Source organism: Argentina anserina, chromosome 5, assembly GCF_933775445.1.
Source record: "Argentina anserina chromosome 5, drPotAnse1.1, whole genome shotgun sequence".
In the NCBI taxonomy this organism is placed as follows: domain Eukaryota; kingdom Viridiplantae; phylum Streptophyta; class Magnoliopsida; order Rosales; family Rosaceae; genus Argentina; species Argentina anserina.
The window spans coordinates 12,407,786-12,435,108 of NC_065876.1; the positions used below are offsets into that span (position 1 = coordinate 12,407,786).

At 35.8% G+C, this 27,323-nt stretch overlaps 1 protein-coding gene and 1 pseudogene across 1 annotated transcript; both read left to right on the forward strand.

Moving 5' to 3' along the window:
• Positions 1 to 4,987: 4,987 nt before the first annotated feature.
• On the forward strand, positions 4,988 to 6,584 carry LOC126795530 (uncharacterized protein At1g03900-like; annotated as a pseudogene).
• Positions 6,585 to 8,372: 1,788 nt separating this feature from the next.
• LOC126794264 (NAC domain-containing protein 71-like) lies at positions 8,373 to 11,216 on the forward strand. The gene is made up of 5 exons (XM_050520928.1): positions 8,373 to 9,128; positions 9,675 to 9,952; positions 10,056 to 10,379; positions 10,473 to 10,707; positions 10,793 to 11,216. Exons 1-5 carry the CDS (start codon positions 8,972 to 8,974, stop codon positions 10,906 to 10,908), a joined length of 1,110 nt encoding a protein of 369 aa, XP_050376885.1. The 5' UTR covers positions 8,373 to 8,971; the 3' UTR covers positions 10,909 to 11,216.
• Positions 11,217 to 27,323: the final 16,107 nt, after the last annotated feature.

Genomic DNA, 27,323 nt, shown 5'->3' on the forward strand with positions numbered 1-27,323 from the left:
ACTCTATGTGAGAATTATGCATGCTCCCAAGTCCCAAGTATATATATGCCATATGTGGTATGTTTAGAACTTTCAACTAATATCTTTTTGGAGAATAAAATTTACACTCTTTATTTATTTTTGTAGTCGGATAAAAACCGTTCCTTTTATGCTTCACACTTCATGATTATTTTGTTTGTAACTCTAATTATGTCTACATTTACTTTCCATGTTGGGGAAGCGACTGGAGCATGTTTGTCTACCATCAATATTTCCCTGTTATGTACTCTTTGACTTCTGAAAAAAAAAATTTCATTCTAAAAAAAAAATTCGTATCATCGTACTGAATGGAGAGTATGCTTGTAAAAATTATTTGAAATTTCAATACTGACCAATTGTCATAGACCAAGCAAATTTTGAAAGCAAATTATATCAAGAAAGCATCCGCAGCGAACATGAACCGGCCATTTCATTGACATATAGGGAAAATCCAAACTCTAATCATCAAATGGCCGGCTTTCTTGTTTGACAATGTATCCATGTATTATTGCCAATATGAACGAAATTATTAGAGTGAAGTCGAGATGGATCCATTTTCTTTGGAGCATTATACTGTGGTCTGCAGCCATACATTGACATCTTTGTCTATGTTATAATGATATATGTGTTACAGTTGCCATTGATGTTCATTGGCACCAAGAGACAAAGGGGCCGAAAGCAGAAGACAACCCTCGATCAGGATAAGCGATTGATAGCACGATAAGGTGCATCATTTTGTTATGGTCTTCCTTATCGATCAAGTCTCCATATTTGCCAATTCCCAATATAACTAAAGCGAATATGGATACTCACCTTAAATTATTTCCCTCGATGATCATCCAACGTTCATTCAAAGCTTAATAGAAAGAGCGTGAAGTCATGACCGTTTCCATTGACTTCATTTCACATCTGAATCAGTGGCGGATCCAGAATAAACATGTCATCTGGGCTAATTTTAAGGACATATCTAGAATTTAATGAGGTGGACTACAATTTTGGCCGAAGATAAAATTTTTTTTTTCAAGTTTACAATATACAGCGTATAAAGTTTATATAATTAAAAGTAAATTAAACCTAAATATTCATACCATTCCCTATAATCTTAAGTTCTTAACTAATCCACATAGACAAATACTCAATCTCTCATTCGGCCATTCTCTAACATACCACTAAATTTCCAATCATTTCAAATCGATGGCACTAATTCCCTACAATCTTACCAAACTCAAATAGGCAAATAAAATACTTAATCTCATATTATAATATATTCAGCTATTCAGTAAGACAGTAGCAAGACTAACACATTAACACCCAATTTCATATAATCATATTTCAAATTTCCAATAAGATATGTTTAACCAACAAAGTGAACAAACCCATATACCCACCAAATTTCAGAATCTAATAATTCCATAATTAGTATCTAATTATTCTAATCAGTATCTGATTCAATTTTAAAAGAACTTAGAAGAGAACTGGAGAATAGCTAAATTTGTGGGTTATACAGTAAAATGGTAGAAGTATAGTTGAGAGCAGAAAGACTCCGTACAATCGATTGGTTAAATTTTTTTTTTAATAAAGAGTTTTTTTTTCTAGACAAAAATCTCACCTGGGCTGGATCCGCCCCTGACCTGAACTAGCTATCATCTCAGATGAACGTACTGATCGATCGAACTCATGTCAATCTCAGCGATTTGAAGTTGAGTTGAAGACTTGAAGTGAGTTCTTTTTCGTAGTTCAGCGGCTCGAAGAACATGTCTTGAACTCGATGTCTTCAGAACATTGCCCAGAGTCCGAGACCTTGGGCACAATGCTAGATACTCTTGTACTCGGAAGTAGTATACGTACGTACGTTCAGTCTACATGTCGAAGTTAATTAATTGCCATTTTGCCCGATGGGTTTGAGTTGGAATGTTAGACTATTGTCTTCCCTGTTTGATTAGTTCTATTTCTTTCCTTTCATTCTCAATAAAGCAGAGTGGGGACTTAAATTTCCATGATTAGCACACAATAATAAAACTGCTAAATTAATTTTACATGCAAAAAACTAAATATCACTACGTAAATAGCTTGGAAGTACTGTCTGCATTGCCCTATCGAAGACAATTGACATTTTGTAATAATATGGAGACAGATGCATGAAGGACCAGTCTTCATGCTTCAGAATGTACTTCAAGTCATTATTAGTGACACATACCATGGGATCATACTTTTCTGAAGAGAATTTCAAATGTGAATAGAAATATATGTAAGCGTTCTATAAGACTAGTTTTCAGCAATTGGAAGTGCCTGATATTATTAGTTTCTTTCCTCCCATCTCTGCATGCCAAGAATACAGTCTGAACTCTGAAGCTACGTCTCCTAATATTAACCAACTAATGTGAAAAGTACTTCTTAAACCTTTGCTTTTAAATTTATAATTAAGCTGTAAGTATTTCCTTACCTGCTTCCACATTTTAATCTTTTCCTGCGCGCATTTCTCTATTTTTGAAGTCAAATGGCCCAAACACACTCAAACAGTATGAACACAAGCTATTTTCACGATAGACCAAAGACATTTCGATCGATGATATCACCGTTCTTTTCTTCTCTGTGTGTGAAAAGCTAATTTCCTATGGTTTTTATAATGGAACTTACTAATCTAATAAAGTAGGCAAAAGCTCCAGTGTGCCATACATCAATCTGATTCCCTTTTGCCCTTTTCCTAATGTAAAAAACCAAAAAGCATTATTAATTGTCTACATCTTGGGAGAACTGTTTCTGATAGACTACATAGAGATACATAAGCAAAGAATGTAATATAGGGTTTGTTAATCAAAAGCTAGGAAGCACGGAAACGTGCATACACCCACGTTTCCCGCTTCCGAAGAGGAACCACTTCGGAAACGCGCCGGAAACGCTCGGAAACGTAAAAAAACGTGTTTCCAGAAAAATGAGTTTTGGAAACGCGGTGGAAACGCGAGTTTATGAATTGGAAACGCGGTGGAAACGCGAGTTTCCAAAAAATAAAGGTTTGTTTTATGTTTTTTTATTTGAGATTTTGAGTTACTTAAACTAAAAATTTGTTATTATATATATATTTATAATTTATATATATTTATAATTTTTTTTATTTCGACATTTTCAAAACGTACCCGCTTTCTAAATTTTTTGAAAAACACGCTTCCGCGTTTCCAAACATTTCACTTTCACGTACCCGTATCCGATTCCGTGTAGCCTAAATCAAAAGCAACTTAAGGAGTTGAAATCAAATCAAAGCATACCCGAGTGAACAACTGAACATTACATTCTCCTAATCTAGCTAGCTCTTTAATTATTTGAAATCATGGAATGGAAAGAGACTATTAAGCCCCACTACAAAAGCCGCGCGAGTAATTGTCCGATCTCATTCCAAGAAGTTTGAAAGTTGAAAACCGAGTAAGCACACTTTTGCTTGCTCCTACCTTTTGGACAGTGGACCAAGGATGAAGATGACACCATACATCACTTGAATAGAATTGAGGAAAAAAAGTGCTTCTGTCCGACTCAGGATTGCGTGGAGTTAGCTTGGACTAAAAACAAATTAGGGATTCTTTCATCTCATGAGAACGGACTACCGACGACAAGTACAGATTCTGGAAATTGCTTCAACAAAAACAGTTTCTTCAGATACGCAAAACCTTTTTTGTGGATACAATATAATCATATTATCAAGAGCGAGCCTTGAGATACTAATAATTTGCTTTCGTCGGTTTATACACTAATTAATCAACTCATATACGAGCTTATATATATGGGGCTGTTCAAGGGTATGAGCAATGCATGTTATCCTACAAAAGCTACTAGACCTTATACATGACCGAAACATGAATTAATGGAAGTTTTAAAGTATCCATCGAAGTTCCTAATTTGGGTCAGGTCAATAACAACGTACACAGTAACAAGATAATGCTTGCGATTGAAAATCTGATATGAAATTCATAACACAGTAACCCTAAACCCTAATTTCAATTGGTAATTGTGCTAGCTTTTACTATAATCGTTCAGACTTTCACATGTTCAAAAACCTAATCAAATTATTTTTGAACAAATTCCCCCACACTAAACATTTGCTAGTCCTTGACTCTCTGAAGATACAACTAGACTCAGGATTTCACGACATCGCTAACTTTTGGCTTACACATCTTCAAGCTTGGGATATGTTCTCAACTACTTTCGGCCAGCCGCACTATATATGGAACTCAGAAGTCAGAACTAAATAAAAAGAAGAGGGAAATGAAAATAATTTCCATAATAACATTGGAAATAAAACCATTTGGCGTGGAGCAGTAACATTGCAACACGTGTCGTCTCTTGATAAAAACAACAGCAAATAAAAACTAAACAAATCTTAAAGGGGTTTGATTCATCAGCTAACTCTTCCTCACGTTCAAAACTCGTTCCCAGTTTCGATAGAATTGCATAAGGGAAAGCCATATGAAGCAAACAAGTTCAACAGGTATGAACTAAGTAGCACGGACACGGACATGAGTGTCCGTATTGGACACGATTCGATATGTAGACACGGCATATAGAATTTTTTTTGGACACGGACACGTGGTGAACACGTTAATTAAATATTATTTTTAATATATATATATATATATTTATTAAAAAAATATTTTATATGAAAGTATTTAGAATTTTAGATGTATGTATATGTCAAAGTGTGCATTAAAATGATGAAAACATAACTTGTTAGAATGGCTAAGGACTTGATAAGTATCTTGAATAACCAAGGTTCAAATCCCACCACAAGCATTTTTATTTTTATCACGAGTTTCTCTCCTTATATATATATATATATTAAAGTGTGCATAAATATAACAAAAACTGAATTTGTTGGAATGGTTGAGGAGTTGTTGAGTGCCTTGGATGACCAAGGTTTGATTCTCACCATAAGCACTTTCACTTTTATTATGAGTTAGTGCTTGTCGGCGCGTATTGGGACATGTCCGTGCAACCTAGGGTATGAACCCTTTTGGTCTTTTTCCCTGTTTTTCTTAATGTTTCTGGGTTTTTCAGAGCTAATGGAATTGAACTTATACTCTCAAATTTAAAGAAAGAAAGCTCCTCTTTGAATCTCACACATTAGGTTGAGTTCTCATTTGGGTTTATTTTGCTTCCCTTGGTTTGGTTATCTGAGACGGGATTTAAATCGGTGTGAAGAGTTTATCTTTAATCTATCAATAATTTATTTTGTAGGTAGTGAAAGATTTGAGATTTCTAAAGCTTATCTAATAATGAATAGCTCCACTTTTGTAAATCAATTAGTTTGTGATTGGAATTTAAGAGTTTACTTTTTTCCTATACAGGGCTCAGTATCATTTCTACACATATATGCTTGATCCCCAAGTACCAAAACTTGTATTATCCACATTGATAGTTGAACTTTCAAATTAGGAACTTTCTCCCCTTGAATCTTAGGAACTTCCACAACTAAGTACCTACATTGCCGTATAGAATCTGATAAAACTAGGAACTTTACCCCAATTCCGATCATAAAACCATGTAATTTTAGGTAGTGGAGGAGGAGGCCTATGAGCTCACCCTCCTCGTGGTACATGAGGTCTCGGTCTATAAAGTTCCACCACTGCCAACGACGTTGGGTGGTTACAACTGCGGTGAGTGTCTCCAGTCTGACAGGATAGTCAGGAAGATTGCGTGTTGCATAATGTAAGGAACATTGTGAGATCCGATTGGTGAATCCAAGCTCCATTGAGCTGTTTGCAGCCTGCAATTTTTATCCAGACCAGCGCGAGAACTCAGTGGACATGGTGCTTGACTCATCATGGTAATTTGTGCTGAAAATTAAGGATGGCTGTGGCAGCCACACATTTGGGATTAGGATGTACTGAATAAAATGAAGCATTTGACTTCAATGTGGCCTTGTCGGAATATGAAAGTACGTGAAGAGAGAGAACAACCACATTGATATTGACCCGGCTGTTAATCAAAGATTGAAGGTAAAATCATAATCTTTTGATTTGAGTTTTGATCACTTTCAACCTATTCATTAGGTTTGTTGGGATCTTCAGGAAATTGAAGCTATCAGGGTGAAATGTCAAGCCCAAGCCTACGAGTGCGACTGGAATGTTGTCAGCTGCTGGGCTATCTGGATCTCCAAAGCCTAAACCATTGAGCTTTGCCTTTGCCCCGCCACCAGGGGCTGGAAAACTTAGGTCCCCTCTGCCACCACCTTCCCATGATCCAGTTGCTGTTAGAAGCATCTCTGTTGGTGTAAAGTTACCCCAAGATCACCTAAGGCATAGTTTCAACCCTTCGATCCTTTCCACAATGAGGTATGGAATTGTATCTCAGTGTTCCTTCCAAATCTTATTGTTTGGAAATTGCATAAGTTTTGCTCTGCTTTGGTTGCCCTTGGAACTTATAGAAGTGTTGTATACCAAATAGCATATCTGGGGTTTAAAGTTGGGAAGAATTGTCCGGAGATTCGATACTCATAAGTTATACTTTTGTCATAGCTGATTCAGATACAAAGAACTTGCACAGGGACCTTCAGTGTTGATTTTGCATAAGCAGTTTTGTTGTCTTTGCACGTTATATATCTGGTTATCACATTTGGATAGAATATATGTAGAAATTACCATCTGGATAGATGTTCTCAATAGGCATGAGTTTTCAGCGTTCAATAGTGTTGCCGAATTGGAACTTGTTGCATTCTGATGAACTTGAAATTTTAGTACCTGATTTCTTTCTAAACTTGAGTTCATATTACATTGCAAGAAAGGCAGGCAACTTGTCGTATGTAGAACCTGATTTCATTCAGAAACTTAATTCAAAGAAGTCTTTGTTGTTGTTTCAGTGAGTCTCTATTCTAATAAACTGTTATGCATCTCGTGTTTATTCTTGCTTGTATACTGCTACCCAACAAATTGGATGACCTCTACTAGCACAATAATGAGTGTGATTTATGGGAATTTGCTAACTGTATTTTGGGAGAGCCCTTATCTATGATTTTTGGTAATTGTATGCAAGTGAGACTTATCTTATATACCTCTTAATTGTTTGCAGAGTAATCATCCATCAACAAATGGACCAATGCAGCAGGATGGGCAGCTTTTTGATTGTGTGAGCCTTTGTAAATTACGAAGGTCTTCATTTATTTGTTCTTTTAAGAAAAAGTGAGGAAACAATATGTAGAGAAAAAGAGGCACCAAATAATGGAAGACTCATGTGTTTCTGCAATTCATATAGTCAAGATTATTTTGTTCCACCATCCATGTTCTTTTGTCCTGGTTCTTAACCAACTTAGAAGTACCCGTTTTAACTCTTACATAATAAAGATATACACGATTTGGTTACAGCTGCGACTTGTTTTTGTTCTTATTTTTGTTTTCTCTTTTCTCAGATGAATAATTGGACATTCGTTTTCAAATTTTACATATCCAGTAGACTAAGACTGTCATTTTGCTCTTCATTCTGGTTTTTCTTTTTCTTGTATTCGCTTGGATCTGACACTGCAATGTCTAACTAGTAATAGAATAAGAATTTATACCATCTTGACATACGAAGTGTATTGTACGAAGTGTATTGTCTACAATTACTTTTCTGTTCTGGCCTCATTTCCACTGGATATGAAGTAAAAGTTTTACTTATTTAGAGGATTTACAAAACGAGAGGTGATACTTATTCAGGTCCTGATGAGGTTAAAGGCATAGTCACTATATCAGTTGTACAATTTTCTCATTAAAAATAATAGGCCTCAATCCCTCATAGCCTATGTGATGATAAAGTAAAGATAGACTACGCCACAAGAAAAGATGGCATGACATCATGTGAACAGCTTTCTTGATATATGCTCAATAATGGCTTGTACAATATGACGGGGGTATGAATAGGAACTGTAGGAGAGAAGCTGAAGGGTTAGGCCGAGTGTTCTGGACTTCTGGTGGTGATAGAAAAAAGTGTAACCATGAAACTATTACAAACGGAATAATTTCCATATCGAAAACAGTCGGATTAATCTGTAAAGGGAACCGGAGAAAAATGGTTGAATGGTTTCCGATTAGTGACAATGTGATGCATAGTTGCACACTGCTTGGTAAATAGCTGAAGAAACCAAGCAGCGGTCATGGCGGGAAGAATATGTAGTGCAGGGTTTTGTAGTGTGAACTGAGTTCTAGTTATGGGGTGTTAGGTGGGCCATTCTATTTTCCTCCATTGGAATTTTGTGTATGCGTCAGACAAGCAATCTTGGAAAACTTTCGGTGTTCTGTGTATATTTTTGGACTGTTGGTTCCCCCAGGATCCCTATATATACACATCACATTTGCCACTCTTTCACTCCCTCTTCCTTCCCTTCTTTCTCTAACTCCTTCCCCTCTCCCCTTGCCCTTTTTGCTTCTTGACACTGACTCTTGTGCTACCTCTACCTCTTTCTGGCTCATAATCTTTTCCAACTGCCAGCCTACTTCTATTTTTTCAACAAGTTTCGAATGGTTTTTACTTCAGAGTATTGCAATAGGTTCCAGTTCTGGAAGTTCTGACCAGTTTTGTTTAGACAAAGCTCTTCTATTTTTTCTGTTCAAGTTCACTCATTGAGCCTATATCAGATTCTGAGTATTGACTTGGAGGCTTAAATTCGATTCCTTTACATCTTATTTTGGGAATTGCTGAAGGAAAAATTGTGAGGGGGTTGTTGTGGGTGGCACATTTATTATAAGAATAGAGTTTCTAAAGACAATGATTCTGTCATCCAAAGGGTGCATTCTGTGGAGGTTTTACTCAATTCCAGACAAGAAATCTATTGTTGACAAAAGCTTTTACTTTTGGATTTTCCAAATTTTTAATAGATACAGTATGGGCACTTAATCGGAATTTTTCATATCATTCATCCCTAAGCTGAAGCAGTCTGCTATTATAGCTATTATATTTATTGTTTTGTTTCGAAAATTTCGGTTATCTGTGAATTATGGGAGGGGCATCACTACCACCAGGTTTCAGATTCCACCCAACTGATGAAGAATTAGTGGGATACTATCTTAGTAGAAAAGTTGAGGGGCTTGAATTTGAGCTTGAAGTAATCCCTGTGATCGATTTGTACAAATTCGATCCCTGGGAGCTGCCAGGTAATTGTTATATTAAGTTTAACTCAGTTTAGAATTAATTCTTTCGTTGCATTCGTGTCTGGTGTTCTGTGCTTTTTTTAAGGATTTGATGAATTCCATCGAGTTTGTATGAGCTATTGAGCTTTAATGACTGTTGGTATTTAATGGCATAGAATTTGGGACTTATGTGACTTCTAAGAGAAAAATGTTATGGTTTAGTCAGTAATGGCTTGCATACCAGTCTGCACAGATTAGCATAAAGCTGGTTTTTCATTTTTGTTTATATAAGCTTCTTTTCTTGTTTTTTATGGAATAAACTGCCGGATATGTTCTTTTCTGACTGCGCATGAAGTGGTCTTCACTTTTTTTTATTTTATCAAAAGCCAAGCTAAATGGCTTTAGATATTCCCCCATAACACAGTTCAAGTTGTATATAGACCAAGAACAGTGAAAGTTGTTCTTTTTTTCATATTCCAACATGCTTTTCAACATAATATGCCACGACTTAATATTAGGGGATCAAGAAAAGTGTAACATCTGATTATCTTTTTGTGTTATTCATTGAAGAGAAATCATTTCTCCCCAGGCGAGATATGGAATGGTTCTTCTTCTGTCCAAGGGATAGAAAGTACCCGAACGGTTCAAGGACAAATAGAGCTACCAAAGCTGGATACTGGAAAGCCACTGGAAAAGACCGCAAGGTTGCCTGCCAATCTAGTGTTACTGGATACCGCAAGACCCTTGTTTTCTATCGTGGACGTGCTCCTTTAGGTGATCGAACAGATTGGATTATGCACGAGTACCGCCTCAATGATGATTTTGCTCAGGGGTCACCAGGACATAAGGTACACCTGCAAATTGTTATGGTTATTGTTTAACAATGAAATGGTATGTAATGCTCTGAAGAACTTTAGAGACTCAAAATTGGCATTTTGGTCATCTTTACAGGGAGTTTTTGCTTTGTGCCGTGTTGTTAAAAAGAATGATCACACACAGAAGGCAAATGACCCCAGTGGAGAACTCAAGGGTAAGACGGATGGAAGTACTTCAAGCAATGGAGATTTGACCACATCAAGAAACTCGAATGAGACCTTGAGCATCTCTGCTGGAATGTCATCTCAAGTGAACTACCAGCATGACGAGAGTCGACTTTCAGGCCATACTACTTCTCCACATGAAGTCTCTCAAATTGCAGAATTTGTGCCAGTTCCAAGAAACACCAATGCTGCAGATATCTGGGTCTCACCTGACTTAATTCTTGATTCTTCAAAGGTATTGATATGACAAGTTAATAAGAATTTCGAGGACTTCATGTTCATAATGTTAATGTCTTTCTAAAACATTTATCTTGGGGTTGTTATGCAGGACTACCCTCAGTTGCAAGGAGCTGTGCCTAATTACTACCCGCAGTACGAGTTTCCAGGCACAATGTCACCATGGCAGTCATATGAGCATACTGAGATTTCGCCTAGTTCGTCATACTCAAATTTTGGGAACTTCCTAATGGCAGATGATCTGAATCCTATGGCCAGCATGTCACCTTTCTCAGGACACACAGACTACATGGGTTATTGTGGAAATGAGGGATTCCAATATGAAGGTTTTGACCAGACTAGTACTGTGACATATCCAAATCACTTCTGAAAAGGAAACAAAATTCATTGTCGATCTTTTTCTCAATGCAGTATCTGAAGCAAGTGATGGCCAAGCTCCAATTTGCAGGCAAGTGAGTGCAGATGGGAATTTAGGGGAGCTTGGAGGTTTATGGCTACAGGAAGACAATATGATAATTGTGATGTAGGGATTCCAAGACTACGCCTTTTAATGTTGGTTCTTGGTAGTAAAAAATAATCAGTAGTCTTCTTTCATGCAAGGAGTGGTTTGTTTTCTCTGTAATACTATTGTCTGCATTGTTTAGAGTTGTTTCAGAAGCCACTTATGAGGTTTCTCTTAATATTGTCAGTAGTATCCCCCTGGTGATGATCACTTTTATCGGTTTCACCTGGTGCTGGTATGTAGTAGCTGTACCGTTAACCAAAGTGAGCTTCATGACTGTAAGCTACCCTCTGGTTGATTTTAATTAGGCAAAATTGCCAAAATATACTCTAAGTTTGGCTTAAATTGTCAATTTGCACGCCGAACTTGCATTTGAGACAATTTATCTCTTAAACTTAGTAAAACTTGCCGATTTGCAGTTTTGCACTCCATCCGTTAAATTTAACTGTTTCTATCCAATTTTGCGTCACATGTCATGCACATGAGGGGTAATATTGTCATTTTCTATTTGTGGCCAAATTTGACTCAAATTCAAGTTCGGATGTAACCTGACAATTCTGGTCAAATTTGTGGTGCAAATTAACATTTTTGCCTTATAATTATATACAGTGTAATTGATTATACTTGACAATCTTATGTATTCATACCTCTTATTATAACAGTAAACAGCCATTGTTGAAATACTTTATTTTTTTGCTTCCCTTCCAATGATTGGTCTTTTAAATTTCACAAGTTACAGAATATTATGTTTGTAAGTATACAAGGTAAAGACAAAAAAAAAGAATAGTTTTTGGGTTGTGAACTGAAAGCAGTACACTGTGTTTCAACGATGATTCATCAAAGTGAAAGTTTCCATCTTCAATTACCAACCTCATTCCAATTATTTAAGTTTTAAAATTTAATATTCTCTTGAGATTTAAAGCTCTTGACAAAGTCTACTTTTCAAGTGTTTGATAAGCCATTTCATTGTGGAGTTACTTTCACTCACATTCTTTAAACTTTTTGTTGGTTTGTTGGTATGTTTTTCTTGTAATTAATGGGGATCGCTTGCGTTTTGGTGGGTTTGTAATCATTTTAATTATTGAAGATTCACATCCTATTGCAGTTGCTTTTATTATTTGGAGCAAAGTTGCAGTTGGTTTTTTATTTTGGCCTCTTCTAATCAAAATAACGTTGAAACTTTTGATTTTACAGCATATCTGATAATACATGGTAATCTTCAAGGGTTAGGGACCCAAGTCAACACTTGCCACCAGCTTATATGTCTTAAAGCTACAACTAAGTGTTGCTTTTCTGTATGACCATAAAGATAAGCAGAAGAAATTAATCTGGTGCTGTTCAGAAGGGGAATAGAGTTGAGAGCTCGAAACCTATGAAGTTGAATATTGTTACGGATATGAGTTAGGAAATCAATAGATAAACTCAGAGGCTGCAGGATTCAGGTTGAATCTTCATAGTCTGACAGTATGATTAAGTAACAATACTTTCAGATTTGTTACTTATATCAGGATCAGGATCATCAAATCAATTTCTGTTGTGATTTCTGATATAAAACTTTTGTAAATGATAGTTCTGTGCTTGAATTTTGATAATAGAAACTGTTGAAATCATACTGGATATTGCGGTTGACACTTGATACTCTCAATAGTGGTATGATATACATTAATTAGAGTAAGCAATGTTAGGACTTAGGATGCATGAACACTAAGACAATATATAAATTAGTGATTACCAAAAGCTTAAATAGTTGAGGATCAACAATGTAATTCTAGCTAGCTAACAAGAACACCAGATAATATAATGTAGTTTTTAGGACTTAGGACAGAAGTTAGAGCACTTACTGATAAGAGAATATGATTTGCTCCTAATGTGGTAGTTGGTGCAACTTTTGATATGAAGATTACGTTGAAGCATGGTTGAAGTGCTTTTAGAGAACCTCAAACTTGCACTTTCAAATCACATTGTCACTCTTCATGGTGTGAACATTCTACCAAAAGATACAAACAATAACTTTAGCTTCAAGAAATTTAATAATAAGGGCAGAATGCCTTGGAAAGGCCATAAAAGGTGCCACTCAGAGCCATTGAGTTTCCAAGAAATGTGCATTTCTCTCTTCTGAAGTTTTCCAAATGTTCCTTGCCCCTTCATAACTTTGTTAAGCATCTTCATAAAGAGACTGTTTTGTAGCTTTAGGAATCCTATCTTAAAAGGCCTCTAATTTGTTCTTTTAAATAAAAAACTCCCCACTAGTATTTTCTAAAACAGATTCTCCCACCCCCTACTACATCACTCTCAGCACCTATTGCTTGGCCTTAAGTATCAAATAAGCTCGCCGCCTCATGCTTTTGAGATGGGAAGGTCTGAACTCTGACCTTGAGTTTGGGGTAAATTCTCTTTGCCTAAAGCTACAAGCCACGTATATTTTTCATATGCCAAGCAAAAGAAGTAAGTTCTTGTTTTGTTGAAAAGGAGAAGGAGGAATTAGCTGCATCAAGAAAAAAAGTCGCATCTGCACTTAATTGTGATGAACAAAAATGGTTTATATATGATGTAACCAGTGTTAGTTTAGTACAAGCTTGCAATGTGAGGACTACAATAACCTTCTACTTTCGATGTGACAAAACTCCCTATTAGTGATAGGAGTTCTTTCTGTGGCCAAATTCGCTATTGAACTCAATAAGATAAAAGAACAGCTAATTAAGTCAGGATAATGTTTTGTGATACTGTAATTTAGCTTAGCATGCCATTTTCTGCTATAATGCATAATTGCATACTAATAAGACAGTGCACAGAACGAAACAGCCTCTGATTAGATCTGTTATCATATTTTAAGCCTTTCATAATGACTGATCTACAACAATATGACCATTTTGTTCTTGTATCTGGATAGTTGTACAAGAATTATGGGTTTTTATTATATGTAAGTGAAACAACATGTACTCATCAAACATATATATATATATAATTGTTGATGCATGTGCATTGCAATGGCCAGAGAGATTAGATCAGAGATGAGTCATGAGTCTGAATCAGAGAGAGTGATATATACTTCTTAAGAATGGTATTTCAATAGTTTTTTTTTTAAAGTATTTGATAGGGCGCCTCGTCAATGGGCAGAGCCTTATTACATTTAGATAAGTGACGGGTTAGGTCAGGTCAGGTATTTTCACAAATATAGAGATCCAAGCCTATTAATCTAAAGCGGGCCTTACAGACTTTTGTGGGCTGGGCCTTGCAGGTTTTTATGGTCTGGGCCTTGTGAGTTTGTATTAGAAAAAAAAACATAATACTCTTATTTAAGAGTTTGAAATAATTTCTTGGAAAACATTTCTAAACGGAAGCCACCGGCGGGGAAGCTGCAAGCGCCCAATTATAGACTTCAAGGAAAATGTCCTACGACGAACACACAAAGTCACAAATCAATTCTAGTTTTGAAATATTGTCAATCAACACTATTAGATGTGATATATATACATATATATATATATATATTAGGATGCTTTGGGGGAACCACTTGTATTTCAAAAAACTTTTTATATTAAAAACAATCTTATGTGCACATCAATCACAATAATAACTTTATAATCTCTTTTATGAGACATCCATGCACATAAGTATAAAGATTATGCATCTGTTGTTATTTTTCATGGTTCGTAACACCGTCATGAGTAAAAAATAAGTGGTTGCCGAACCAGCAACTTCAAGAGCATATTGGTTTGCATATTTCACTGTATGACATTCTTAACAATCATCTTATTCATCTGGCACCACTTTCCATCCTCGTAGAGGGTTTCATCATCTAACATCATCTGGTTCCAAGTGTTTTCTTTCTTTTGCTACGGTTTTAAGATTGTCTTATCACTTTAATCGCTTAAATGTAAAGAATACAAATTGACATTGCTATAAACAACATATTGTACATGATCCTTTACTACATCCTCATAAAATTTAATATACTCATCAATTACAATTCAAGCCCCACATGGAACCCCCATCTTAAAGTCTGCAACATGTCAAACCAAGACCAAGCAATACAACAACCATACATTCAACTCTAAGAGGATTTCCATAAAAAAAAACTTTGCCGACACAATACTCAGCTATGTAGCACGGACACAGACACGATTCGATACGTAGACACGGCATATATAAATTTTTTTAGACACGGACACGTGGTGGACACGTCAATTAAAATTATTTTAATATATATATATATATATATTTATTAAAAAACTAATTTAAAAATATGAAAGTATTTAGATGTGTATATATTAAAGTGTGCATAAATATAACAAAAACTGAATCTGTTGGAATGGTTGAGGATTTGTTGGATCTTTTGGATGACCAAGGTTCGAATCCCACCACAAGCATTCTTATTTTTATCATGAGTTTCTCTTCTTATATATATTAAAGTGTGCATAAATATAACAAAAACTGAATATGTTGGAATGGTTGAGGAGTTGTTGGGTGCCTTGGATGACCAAGGTTCGATTCTCACCATAAGCACTTTCACTTTTAATATGAGTTGGTGCGTATCCGCGTGTTCAATTCGAACACTCGCGTGTTCGATTTCGACACTCGTGTGTCCGGGCCGTGCCCAAATTGAGTTCGCGTGTCCGAGCGTGTCCGTGCGTGTCCGAGCGTGTCTATGTCTGTGTCGGACACGCAATACAGACCCTTGTCCGCGTGTCCGTGCTTCATATATACTCAGACTTAAATACACTACCAAATGGAGAACGGGGTGGCAATAAACCTCAATTCTGAGTGTGTTGTGTGGTTCCCTATCCCTAAGGACAAAAATTGCGGGTAGATCAACGACAAACCAAGCATTCCACCTTAATATCGATTGATATATATGTCAACTTATCTTATAAGTCAACTTATCTTATAAGTTGTAAAGCAACAAAAGCTCTTCTTGGGTAAATCCACTTTTGGTAATACTCGATAAGTTCCAAGTTCCAAGCTCCAAGCTCCAACTTGTCTTGCAGTTTATAAAACAATAATCATTGGCTACCAAAAGTGCAAACTAATCATTACAATAAGTCATTTTTACCTTGTATTGTCGGGATTATCTCTAGGGGATAAAATTCCAGTCTCCACTGAATGGATATAATTATACAATCAGTAATTCAAAAAAAAAAATTATACTATCGGAGTCTTCATATCACAATATAGATGGTTAATTAAGATGTATAAGTTTCATATAAATTATTATAGATGCATGGTAAACCAATAAAAGAATAGCGTGATCATTTCTTTCGCTCTCTCCCTAAGCTTTCCTTGCTACAGTTAGAGTTTTGATAGAAAAACAAAAAAAACTGTGTGTCACACTCTACCCCTTGGTGACCTCGATTGTTTCCATGATGACTCGTTTAATTAGCATCCAAGTTGTCTATCTCTAACATGGATGAACCCGTGGACTTGGGTAACCTCAAGTGCCTGCAAATGTGTTTCGTTGCACCTCGTTTTTACTGTGTCGAAAAGCATAATACAGCGAGGGCAGTGGCTTTTAAATCGTTTGAAGAATCGTTTGATCCATGTAGCGGTTGAATGTACTGGTCTAGGTTCAAGCACAAAGTTCCCAATTCACCTTCAACAACAAAAGAGATGTCATAAGCATCGAGAAATGAGGACTTTGGGGATTCCAACTTGTCATGATCTTGATTAATGACTATGACAAATATTATGATATCATGGCGGTTCCCTTGAGTTTTATATGGATCTGGGTTAAGGTCATCCACCCCCCAGTCGCTTTGATGACTTATGCCATGGCCAGAAATGTGGGTGAAACCATTGGCCTGTCTTGTTTGTAGACAATGCCGCCTTGAGGAAAAAGGTGGTTACCCCTGCATGACCTCTGTATGGATATGCGGCTAAGGATCTCGTTGGAGGAGGTTATTCAGGTGAAGTACAAGTATGAACAACTTCTGGGTCGTTGTCGGTCGTTCACCATGATCAATCATGGAGGTTTAATGTGCCGGAACCTCAACAAGTCATATCATAACAATTAACTTATGTGATGGTGTTTTGGGGGGTAATGTACCAAAGGTTTTGGTCACATCTCCTCTTTCGCTGTCTCCGATCTCCAAGGGGAGGCGACAAATTCTGGTCTAGATTGTGTAGGTCTCGTTGTCTCCTGCCGTGAGGGGGATGGTATCTGAGGAGGTAAGAAGAGAAAACATGAACTCTCTCTCTCTCTCTCTCTCTGTTCGATTAACCAGACCCATGTAAAGCTATGGTTGCAGGGAAGTGAGGGAACTATTAAAGGAGTCCTCAAAATCCAGCATTATTGTGTTGCTAACATAGTCGAGCATACCTAGTGGCGGCAAAATCAAGAAGACGACAACGTGCGTGCTTTGAATCCAGAGCTTGATGCGGAGTTGGTTTGAAAAAAGTTGGGTCAAGCCAGGAGAAATGCATGGGGAATATGGAGTAGAGCTGGAACAAGTCTCAATGGACGGTCAAGGCCTCGGTGATGGTGAAGAAGTTTGTGGGTGATTCCTTGCTTGATTAGGAAAGATCCCTCATAGCTCTTTGTGTGGGTTTTGTCCCTCGGGGGAGAGGTACACGAAATGTGATCTTGGATTGGATTCCTCACACTAGGATTTATGAGGTTATTTTTTTTCTTTCTACAATATTCTTTTATCTAGTTAATAAGTGCATTCGTGCAGATTTTTTTTGGTGTTCCAGTTTAGTTTGCATTATAGTGGCTTGTCACCTCTATTGTTTAACCATTACAGTCATCTTCTAATATACACATTGTTGGCCTCATTCTATTTCCCACAAAAAAAAAAGATGCATGATAGTCCTAATATATAGATGGCTAAGATTACATATGTAATTACAAGTCATTACATAGACAAATTTCTCTTTAATCAAATAAGAAAAATAAATGAAAAGAAATATATAAATAAATTGAGGTAGATCCATTAACTCCAAATAAAGGATACAAAAAGCTAGGCACAATCACAAACGAGACTACGAGAGAGCTCCCCTCACACTTGTAGACAAGTCCTAATGAAAATCCCCCGAAGTCCTTATCTTTTCTCCCCAATTCCATCACAACCCATCCTACGCTTACTACAAATCCCCGCCGTCCGCCGCTACGACGTCGTCCGCAGTAGGATTGCTTAGTGGATGGGGCTTGTTTAAGAAGCTATCGGTGTTTCTAGGGCTTGCTAAAGACGATGACCACGAAGTCAAAGACAAAGAGGAGGAGGACGACGACGGTCATCCCCGTAGTAATCAGGCTCACTTCCGGGACACCGGACTTCCCCGTAAAGGCTTCAGCGTTCCAGTTCAAGTCGCCGTTGACCGTCCTCTTCCCGGTCCGATTCTCATTCCTTGTCGCTCCGGCGACCAGGTCTGTCGTTTTTCTCCTTTGACTTCATTTCAGTGATTTGGGGATCAGTTTTAGAAGTAAAAAATCTGAATTTGCTGTCTTAGGTTTTATAGCGAAAAATGTTAGCAGTTTCGATTTTAGTTGAATTAGGCAAAGTGTGTTGCTTTTTTGCATCTACTGCTTTAAAATGTGGGGAGTTTTGATGTGTGCTTATTGGTTGGAGAGTAAAGGGTTGTTTTTTTTAGTGTTGACTAGGAATTGAAATCGGAACAATGTTTGATTATGTTCAGGTGAAGTTCGTTTCATTGTACTGATCTCTGTAGTGTCAGTTGGCGTCGAATGTGAACTGCTTTGTTCCTATCTGTTAAGTAAAATGTGGAAGTGATGTATGAGCATATTGAGTCAAGAGAAAAATAGTTGATGGAGTAAAGTTTAGCACTTTAGCGGGTACATATTGGGGAAAGTCAAACATTGTCAACAAGGGTTGGGAGTATAGAATATTAGTATGTTTTGCTATTAAGCTTTGAAAGAAAATGTCTCCATTTCATTGGTTGTTGGACTTACCTTTCTTATCTTGTTTTGTTAAACTTGTAGCAATTCCTGACTCGTTACTGTGGGTGTACTCGATCAACTTTTTTGTTTGTTTGAAACTTGTCACAGACTCACAGTATCATTGCCTCTTGAATGATAAGTTAGTATTACTGGTCGCCTTACTATAATCCGGCTGATAAATGAAGAAAGCTCAAAAACCATTAAAAGTCAAAACATAGGAAGCTCCTTTCTTAGTTTCAAAGAATTAGGATTGTTTCTCTCAAGGATCAGGATGGAAAACCTGGAATCCTGTATTCTCGTAGCACCAGCACTTGGTTGGGGACTTTAGACGTGGATGCAACACACCTTTGCCATGCTCTTGGATAATTATGAATGATTTTCTTTTCAAAGAAGCATCTCTCATTTTCATGAAGTGGACTGGGTTGAATGGCTTGCAATATAGCTTATGTATTTCAGTTCAATAATGTCAGTGTCTCATTTCATTTTTGAGTCATTTGTTTCCTATGAAGTACTGATATGTTTGTCCATGTTTTGTATAGTGTGGTATGATAGAATTGGAAAATGATTTTAACGTGAAATATTGCTTTTATTTTTATTTTAATTGCTGTCCTGTCCAACTTCTTCAGAACATTTTATTGTCAAGTTTATTGTGTAAATATGCCGTGCTATATATGGATTAGGTGCATCTTTTCCTTGTCTGTACTGCTCAAGTGTTTGAGTTTATGAAGCAACAATCTTAATTTCTTCCAAAATTTACAGAGGCACCTCTGGAAAGGTTGTTATTATGTATTTATCCTTATATATATATATATATATTGATTGATATTTAAATGTTCTGTAACCATTCTGTTACAGATGCTTGTAGAATTCTGCCACTTCAAATAAAAGCTTAGGAAGTGTTTATTCTTTGGCTGTATGTTTTAGATACTTTTGGGTCCTGGCCTTGAATAAAGTCCCAGGAATTCACATTGTAGGAGAAGACCTTCTAGGAACCAAGGTAGGATTCTATTTTCCTTACTGATAGAGGGTATTTAAGTTGTTTCGTTTTAAAATTGCCTTATTTACACGTGAGGTGTTAGATGGTTTTTGTCTTGTAATCTGTTTCAACCTCAAAGCACTGAGGACCTTAGGGAGAATGTTCTTTGTAGGATCTAGTCTTTCAGGAAGCAAGCTAGGATTTCATACCTTTTCCTTATTCACTTGGGCCTTACAAAAGGTGTTTAATTATTCATTAATACAGATTAATTTCGTGCCATCAATACCTGATACAATTGCAATTTGATATTGGTAAAAATTAGAAGTATTCTCATATGGACTTGAATGAGTGAATCTTTTATTTGGGTTGATTGACCTTTTCACATTCTGGTTATTTGTAATTAATCGTTAGGATTAATGAGACTATAGAGATGAAATTGTAATACCGAACCAGTAGGTGATGGTCCAGAAGCCTGACATGTAAACTCATTGTCCTACATGCTAACTGTATTTCTTTTCGAGAATATTCTCGTAACTATTATAGTAAATGAGGTTATAATTGTGATCTCGTATCGTTATGCCTTCTAGGGTCTAAGATGGCATGCAAAGTGACTCAGGATGGATGAAAATGGAGATGTAGCCGATGAATTCTTGGAGGAGGTCTTCCCAGATATGTCTGCCAGCAGGGAAAGCAGAAGGTTTGAAGTGAAATCCTGTATGAGGCCAGCGAAAGTGAAGAGTCAGGCTATATCACAAGATGGAAGAATCCAACAGGGTGTGGAATACCGAGGTAGATCTGTGTGGATATGAGATTCCTTGAGGAAGCTTATAAGGTCTCCTTTTTGGTTTTCTTTATGATCTATTAATTTTTGGAGTGAATTTGTTATCCTAGTTCTCTTGTGCTGATAGTGTGGAACTCTGGAGCCCATTATATGATTACATAACAGGATGTGGGTTATCTGAAATTGGCTTTTCAAGGCTCTGGGTTGCTCTACTGCTGAGCACATATTTATCTGGGAACTAACTTTGGTCATGCAAGCTTGCATGTAGGAGTTGGAATGTGAACATTTGATATAGTCATTAATATATACACGGCTAGTTGTCTGATTGATTGCTTGAACTGGTTTTCTATGTAACTAGCTGTACATGCACGTTTTAAAAAAAAATGTAACTAAGGAGCAAAAACCTTGTTCTCATCTGTAGTTGCATCGATCACAGCCGAAGCCTGAAGGTATGGCTTCCTCTCTGTATGTTACTTCTGCTAGGCTTAGGCAATAGGCACAAACAAATGTTCCAAACGAACAAGACATAATACAAGATAAAAAAAATTTAAAATTAAAAACAGACAAAACCCGCTCGTTACTCTGAATTTCGGAGAATCTCACCGTCACTCGATTCTATACTTCAAAATAAGATGAACTTATTACCAAAATTTTGGCCCTCTTTTGGCCTAGTTCGATTCGAACCAGAAGCTGTAATCATCATCAGCCTCGTTTCTCATCCTTGGTCATACCAAACGTCACTTAAGTCTTTGCTGCTGCTTAATCCTTTGTTCTTTGTTTTCAAACTCTAAATAGACAAAAGCTAGATATACCAAGAAGGCTTCCCATATGCTAACTTGCTCACATACCCTTCCACAAATTCACTAATTGCTTTCTTTCTTCTTTGTTCTCTCTCTGTTTCTGGATCATGCACCCCAAAATGAATCACTTCCATTTGTCTTATAGTTTCATCTTCACAATATTGGTCAGTCGAGCCTTTTCTGCAGACTCGAGCTATTATGAGGCTTGCAAGCCTCAGAGCTCAGACATGTGGGAATGGTCCGAATATAAGATACCCTTTCTGGCTTTCGAATCAACAAGAATCCTACTGTGCAATCCTAGTTTCAAGCTAGTCTGCAAGGACAAGAATCCAGTACTTACTATTTCCGACTTTGATTATATCATCAAAGAAATCTTTTACTCAAACCATTCGTTTCTCGTAGCTAACTCTGTTGTCTATGAAGATGAATGTCCTCTCCCTCTATATAACATCTGCCTTGATAGAACCCCTTTGAATTATAGTTCCAGTTGATTTTTCCTTGTTCTACAACTACTGCTCACAAGAACCTGTAGCTACATGCTTATAATCCCCTTATATACAAAGTACTATCCCATATTCAAAGAGTACTGCAGTCCTCCTTGCTACATGGATGAGCATTCCATCTCTACCCTAGTGAACATTATCGGCCCCCGTTACAACTCGAACTGGACCGTTACTTGGGTTGATTGGTCCAAGAGTGGTCGGCACCCTGGAAGATTTGGGAGGAGTGGTGTTTCACTGAATTACTGAATCGAAAAGGGTTTGGCACAAATGGTACCTGTGATGATGATGTTAATGCAACCGGAAACTCTGCAACCTCTGATGCATATTGCACCCATGTTGCTGAGTTCCATTTCTCAATAGTCTTACTAGTTTGTTAAATCAATATGATTCTTTCTTCCTTTTTTTCTGACAGTTTGTATCCTTCTTCATTCAGTTTAAATTTTATTAGGTAAAATTCAACCAAGTAAAATTTAACATGAACGTATACGAAAATAAGATTCATTTTATATATAACAAATTACTGATAAGTATCAGACAATATTTTGATTTATAAAAAAAAACTCACTTCCTAATTTAATAGAACAATTACGACTAAAAGTTACAAATAAGAACTATATAATGACAAACTGCCACATGCCATATGATATTTTACTTTTTACCCCTATTTAGCCCATTACATTTAGGAGAATTCAAAATTCATTCTCACTACCACATATTACATCTAGATGTGTGCCTACTATTGTCGACTAAGAAGCTATCTACTACTGTCAATTATGAAATTAACAGCTACTATCTAATTAAGCAACCTGCTATTGTTGAATATGAAACTAGCTGCTACTACCGACTTGAAAGGTGTTACTGTCGGCTAGGAAGGTACCTGCTATGTCGATTATGATCTAACTGCTACTATATACTGTAAAACTTACTGCTACTTTTGGTGAGCAAAATTTGAAATTTCAAAGTTTCTAAAAAAAAAAACATGCAATACGATACTTAAATGAAAGCACATGACGTAAAAAAAAACTTTATATATTGGTTCACCTCCAAATTGCCGGTGGTTTGGCCGGAAAATATAAAATTTGCGGAAAACATTAAAAAATGAGAAGAGATAAACTTGTTAGATATATGAGTGACAACTTAGTAATTTTTGCTAAAATAGTGGTAGTTTGAACATTTCAATATTAATTAATTAATTAGGTTTGGGTCTGCTCATTTTTGAGCTTGGACTTATGTCCTAATTTATATAAGAAATATGAAAAGTGAGTTTTTAGTTAATTCAAATGTTGTCTAGTACTACTAAGTAATTTTGTATTTTATATAACCTTTTTTTTCCTAAGAATGGAGATTCATTTTATATGATAATGTAGTAGTACTGTAATTTCCTTATTTGCTTCCATTCAAAAATTAAAAAAAAATCCATTGTTTGATTTCCTTTTTTGTTTTTTTTTTCCGATAAAAAATATAGAAAATACGACCATTTGCGTAGTTAATTTGATGGGTAATGTTAATTAGGACAGTGTTTATTAATAGTTCAAAGAGAAATATCGAGTGTGATTTAAAGAATGCAATACACACATCAATCAATGGGTGAACCAAAGAAAAACAGAAAGAAAGAATGAAAGAAAGGTTAATATTTGCGACTAAAAGGAAAGATAGAATCTTCTCGATCGAGCTCATTCTCTCTCTAAAACTAGTTTAAGTAATTAGGTAAACTGTTATGATTAATTCATTATATACATATATATATATATATGTAATTATCAGTTAGTGGCAAAAACGTAGCGCTACTAGCTTCAAATTAATTATAAATAAGGATAGGAACTTGAAAAGATATTCTAGGGTATTTCTCTCTTTAACTGTTTTGCCACTGGTCTTGAAAGTCTTAAGTTATCCTCTAATTTAGGGGGTGTATTCAACTCTGATTTCAAATGATTCTGATTGATTTATCATAATCAATGGATTCTGAAAATCCATAGATTATTTCAACTCCACATAGATTCAGCCAGATTTTATTGTATTGTATTTATCAGATTTGTCTTGATTTGCTTGGATTTCACAAGTGCATGTATGATTTTTATATTATTATTAAATAATAAAATATATAACATGGAGAATTAATAAGTTGGTTTTCTTTTTTAACAAATTACAAAATAATAATGTATTTTACAAAATAATGAAAATATAAAAACAACCAAATATTACATAGTGAAAATTGCAAAGACAATCAGAAAAGTACATTAAGAGGCTGCATACTCATCCATTCCAACCTCATTGTCATCATAGTCTTCATGATCCCTCTCATTCGCATTATCCTCATTATTTTCATTCGCATTGCCTTCAATATCATTGTTATCTTCTTGACTTTCATTATCACCATTTCGTGGTCTATCTTCCCACATAACTTCAATAATATTAAGTCTCCAAGCATTAACCTCTGCTCTTTGTTGTAGTTGACTTTGAGAAAATAGTTCAAGATTCTCGTCTTCCATATCAAGTTCTTCATCATTTTCTATTTCAGGAGAAAATTCATCGGAACGACTTCTTTATACATACATGTTAAGCAATAACAAACATCCCTATGTATTATTAGGGATTAATATCTCATTTTTACATAATCCTTGAGTCACATGAGTTTGATTCAATTCTATAAACTTCCATAAGCATCTATAAAACAAAGGTACAAGGTCAATATCACAAAGGTGCAACTATCTTGAATGAGGATCAAAGATATAATAACAATTTTATAAACTTTCACCCAATTAACATTCAATAGTATTCTAAAATCTGAAATTTGATTGTTATACAATTGATTTTTTTTAGCAAAACAACTATTAGTACAAGTATAAAAACAACCATCATTTCTTTTTTGCCTACAACAATTATACCAAATCACAAGAAAAACCCAGAAAATTGGATTGAGCAATTAAAATAAACACATGATTAAGAACATAAAAAATTTCGATCTTATTGAGAGAGAGAGAGAGAGAGAGAGAGAGAATACATCAAAATCTCATGTCTAAATGCTTGATTTCTAACAAACATGATATAGTGTAAAAATACTTCAAAATCCAACAAAATCAACTAATAAATGAAATCATTCAAAATCAATCTATTTTTGAATACCACCAGAATTTATAGGAGTTTTTGAAATCTTAATTGAATACCTTGAGATTTCAATGGATTGTTTAAAATTTTAATTGAATACCACAAGATTTCAAAAGATTCTTCAAATACAAGAAAATCCTATAGAATCCTAGGAGACTAAGATGGAAACATATCTAAAGCGATCGATGCATAATGAATACAGATTGATACTGCATATATTTAAAAGATTATCCTAATTGAATGCCAATATACTTTCCAAACAAAGGACGTACAAAACACGTACATCATCATGTTTGCATTATAAATACCTGCCTGCTCAAGAACTATAAGACGTTAAAGCCATAAGATCTAGCAGATCGACCAGCAAGAAAGTCTCATCAAGCGCTGCAGGTTTCTTCTTAATTCATGGGTTTATATGTCTTCTTTGATTTATTTTTCGATGTTGTCTACATTAATTTATAGCTGCGCTCATGTATTAATCTACTTCAATTCAAACGTAACTTTGCCAACAGGGCGCACGTACGTACCGGGAAGTCTTACACTTAATTTATATGGCTGAAGAGCACCATCGATATCATGTAGTTGATTTGTCAGCTTCAACCTTGCTGCTGCAACCGCCGTCGCCTCATCAGCTTATGCCAATCCAACTGACCGGAACAAATTATCTACTCTGGAAGTCCTTGTTCATCCCAATATTGAAGGCCTATGATATGCTTAATCTCGCTGAAGGAAGAGAGCAGTGTCCACCACGATTCCTGACTAGCTGTGAAGGGAAGAAAGAATGCAGTTCCGAAAACCCTGCATATACTAGTTGGATCAAGAGGGACCAAATGTTTCTGACTTGGATCAACGCAAGCTTATCCCGGAGCCTGCTCCAACACACAAGAGACTGCACTAGTGGACAATCTCTGTGGCTACACTTGGAAAACCATTTTGCTAAATATGCAGAATCTCATGTACTAAGGCTCAAGGCTCGCCTGGAAAACCTGGATTTTTACAGACACATTAGTATGGAATCATACCTAAGAAACGTTAAAGAAATCGCGGATGGGCTTGAAGAGGCAGGGTCTTTTATCAGCGGCCGTGAGTTGAACTCTCACATCTTTAAAGGACTACCGCAAGGGTACGATGAATTGGTTGCCTCTATTAGGGAACCTCCACTAGGACTACAAGCTTTGCATGACGTCCTAATCAGGTCTAGAGTCCCTAGATACCCGAAGCCTTGGGCAGCGTTTATATTATGTGTCGTCCTCTTTGCGTGCATTTTCTCGTTGGCATTGTGGGTGTTATTAAGGCATAAGAATGCGAAAAGGTAGATATGCCTGAATTAGTTATTGGTTTTGCCGTCTGATTTGGTATGGAAATGTAGAAAAAAATATTTATCGACTTCTGCAATCGTTTGCCAGCAATTTGGAATAATAATTATTATGATGACTTGACTTATCCAGATATACGTACATTATTGTAACAACTTTACAATGACTACCATATATATTTGATTATCGTTGTAGGAAGAGGATTCTATACACCATGGAGTGCGAGCACAAGTGATTATTTTAATCAATATCAGCCATTAATATGTGAGCTCGGTTATCTATGTTACTGTGATTTTAACCAGTCAATTATCAACATAACAGTCAACCAATCAAGTATATATTCAATGGAAATAAAGATATAATAATTATATAACCCAATCAAGTATAATTACGTGGTCCAAGAGCCAATTAAAATTTTGTCTATTAACTTCTTATTTGATGTTCTTTAATAAATTATTACTCAATTGGTGATTTATAATTTTTTTTAAATTATAGTACGTTGCTTACATGAACTAACTAAATAAATAAATAAATAAGTGCATGTTAATTGTTATATTCAATTTTGCAAGTTTCAATAGAATGATAAATATATATATATATATGTGTGTGTTCTTAAGTCGCATAAAGAACTCAAATGTTATATCGAGTCGTAATCTAACTTCCAACCTCTCACTCCAGAAAGAGAGATTATGTCCCTACATAAAATAATTGACATTGTAGCTAATTAGATTATTATTTAATTGGCTGACCCAAGAAAAGTAATTGTAATTATGACAAAATTTACTATTAATTATATTCTCAACTATTTAATCACCAGTTAGTTGGTTTTCTTATTACTTATTATTATAAAACACGATATGTTATAAGTAGAATGTTGTGAAGTCGACTCATGCAAAATTCGTTGTAGCATTTAAATTATTTATTTGGTAATGAGAAAAATAGAATATATGTTGTACTTAGGTAGGGTGACCGAATGAAATTTAAAAAAAAAACAAAATTAGTTAATAACACAGCCCAAAAAATATTATATAAAAGAGTTGAGTTATCGATTTATCTTGAGTTCAA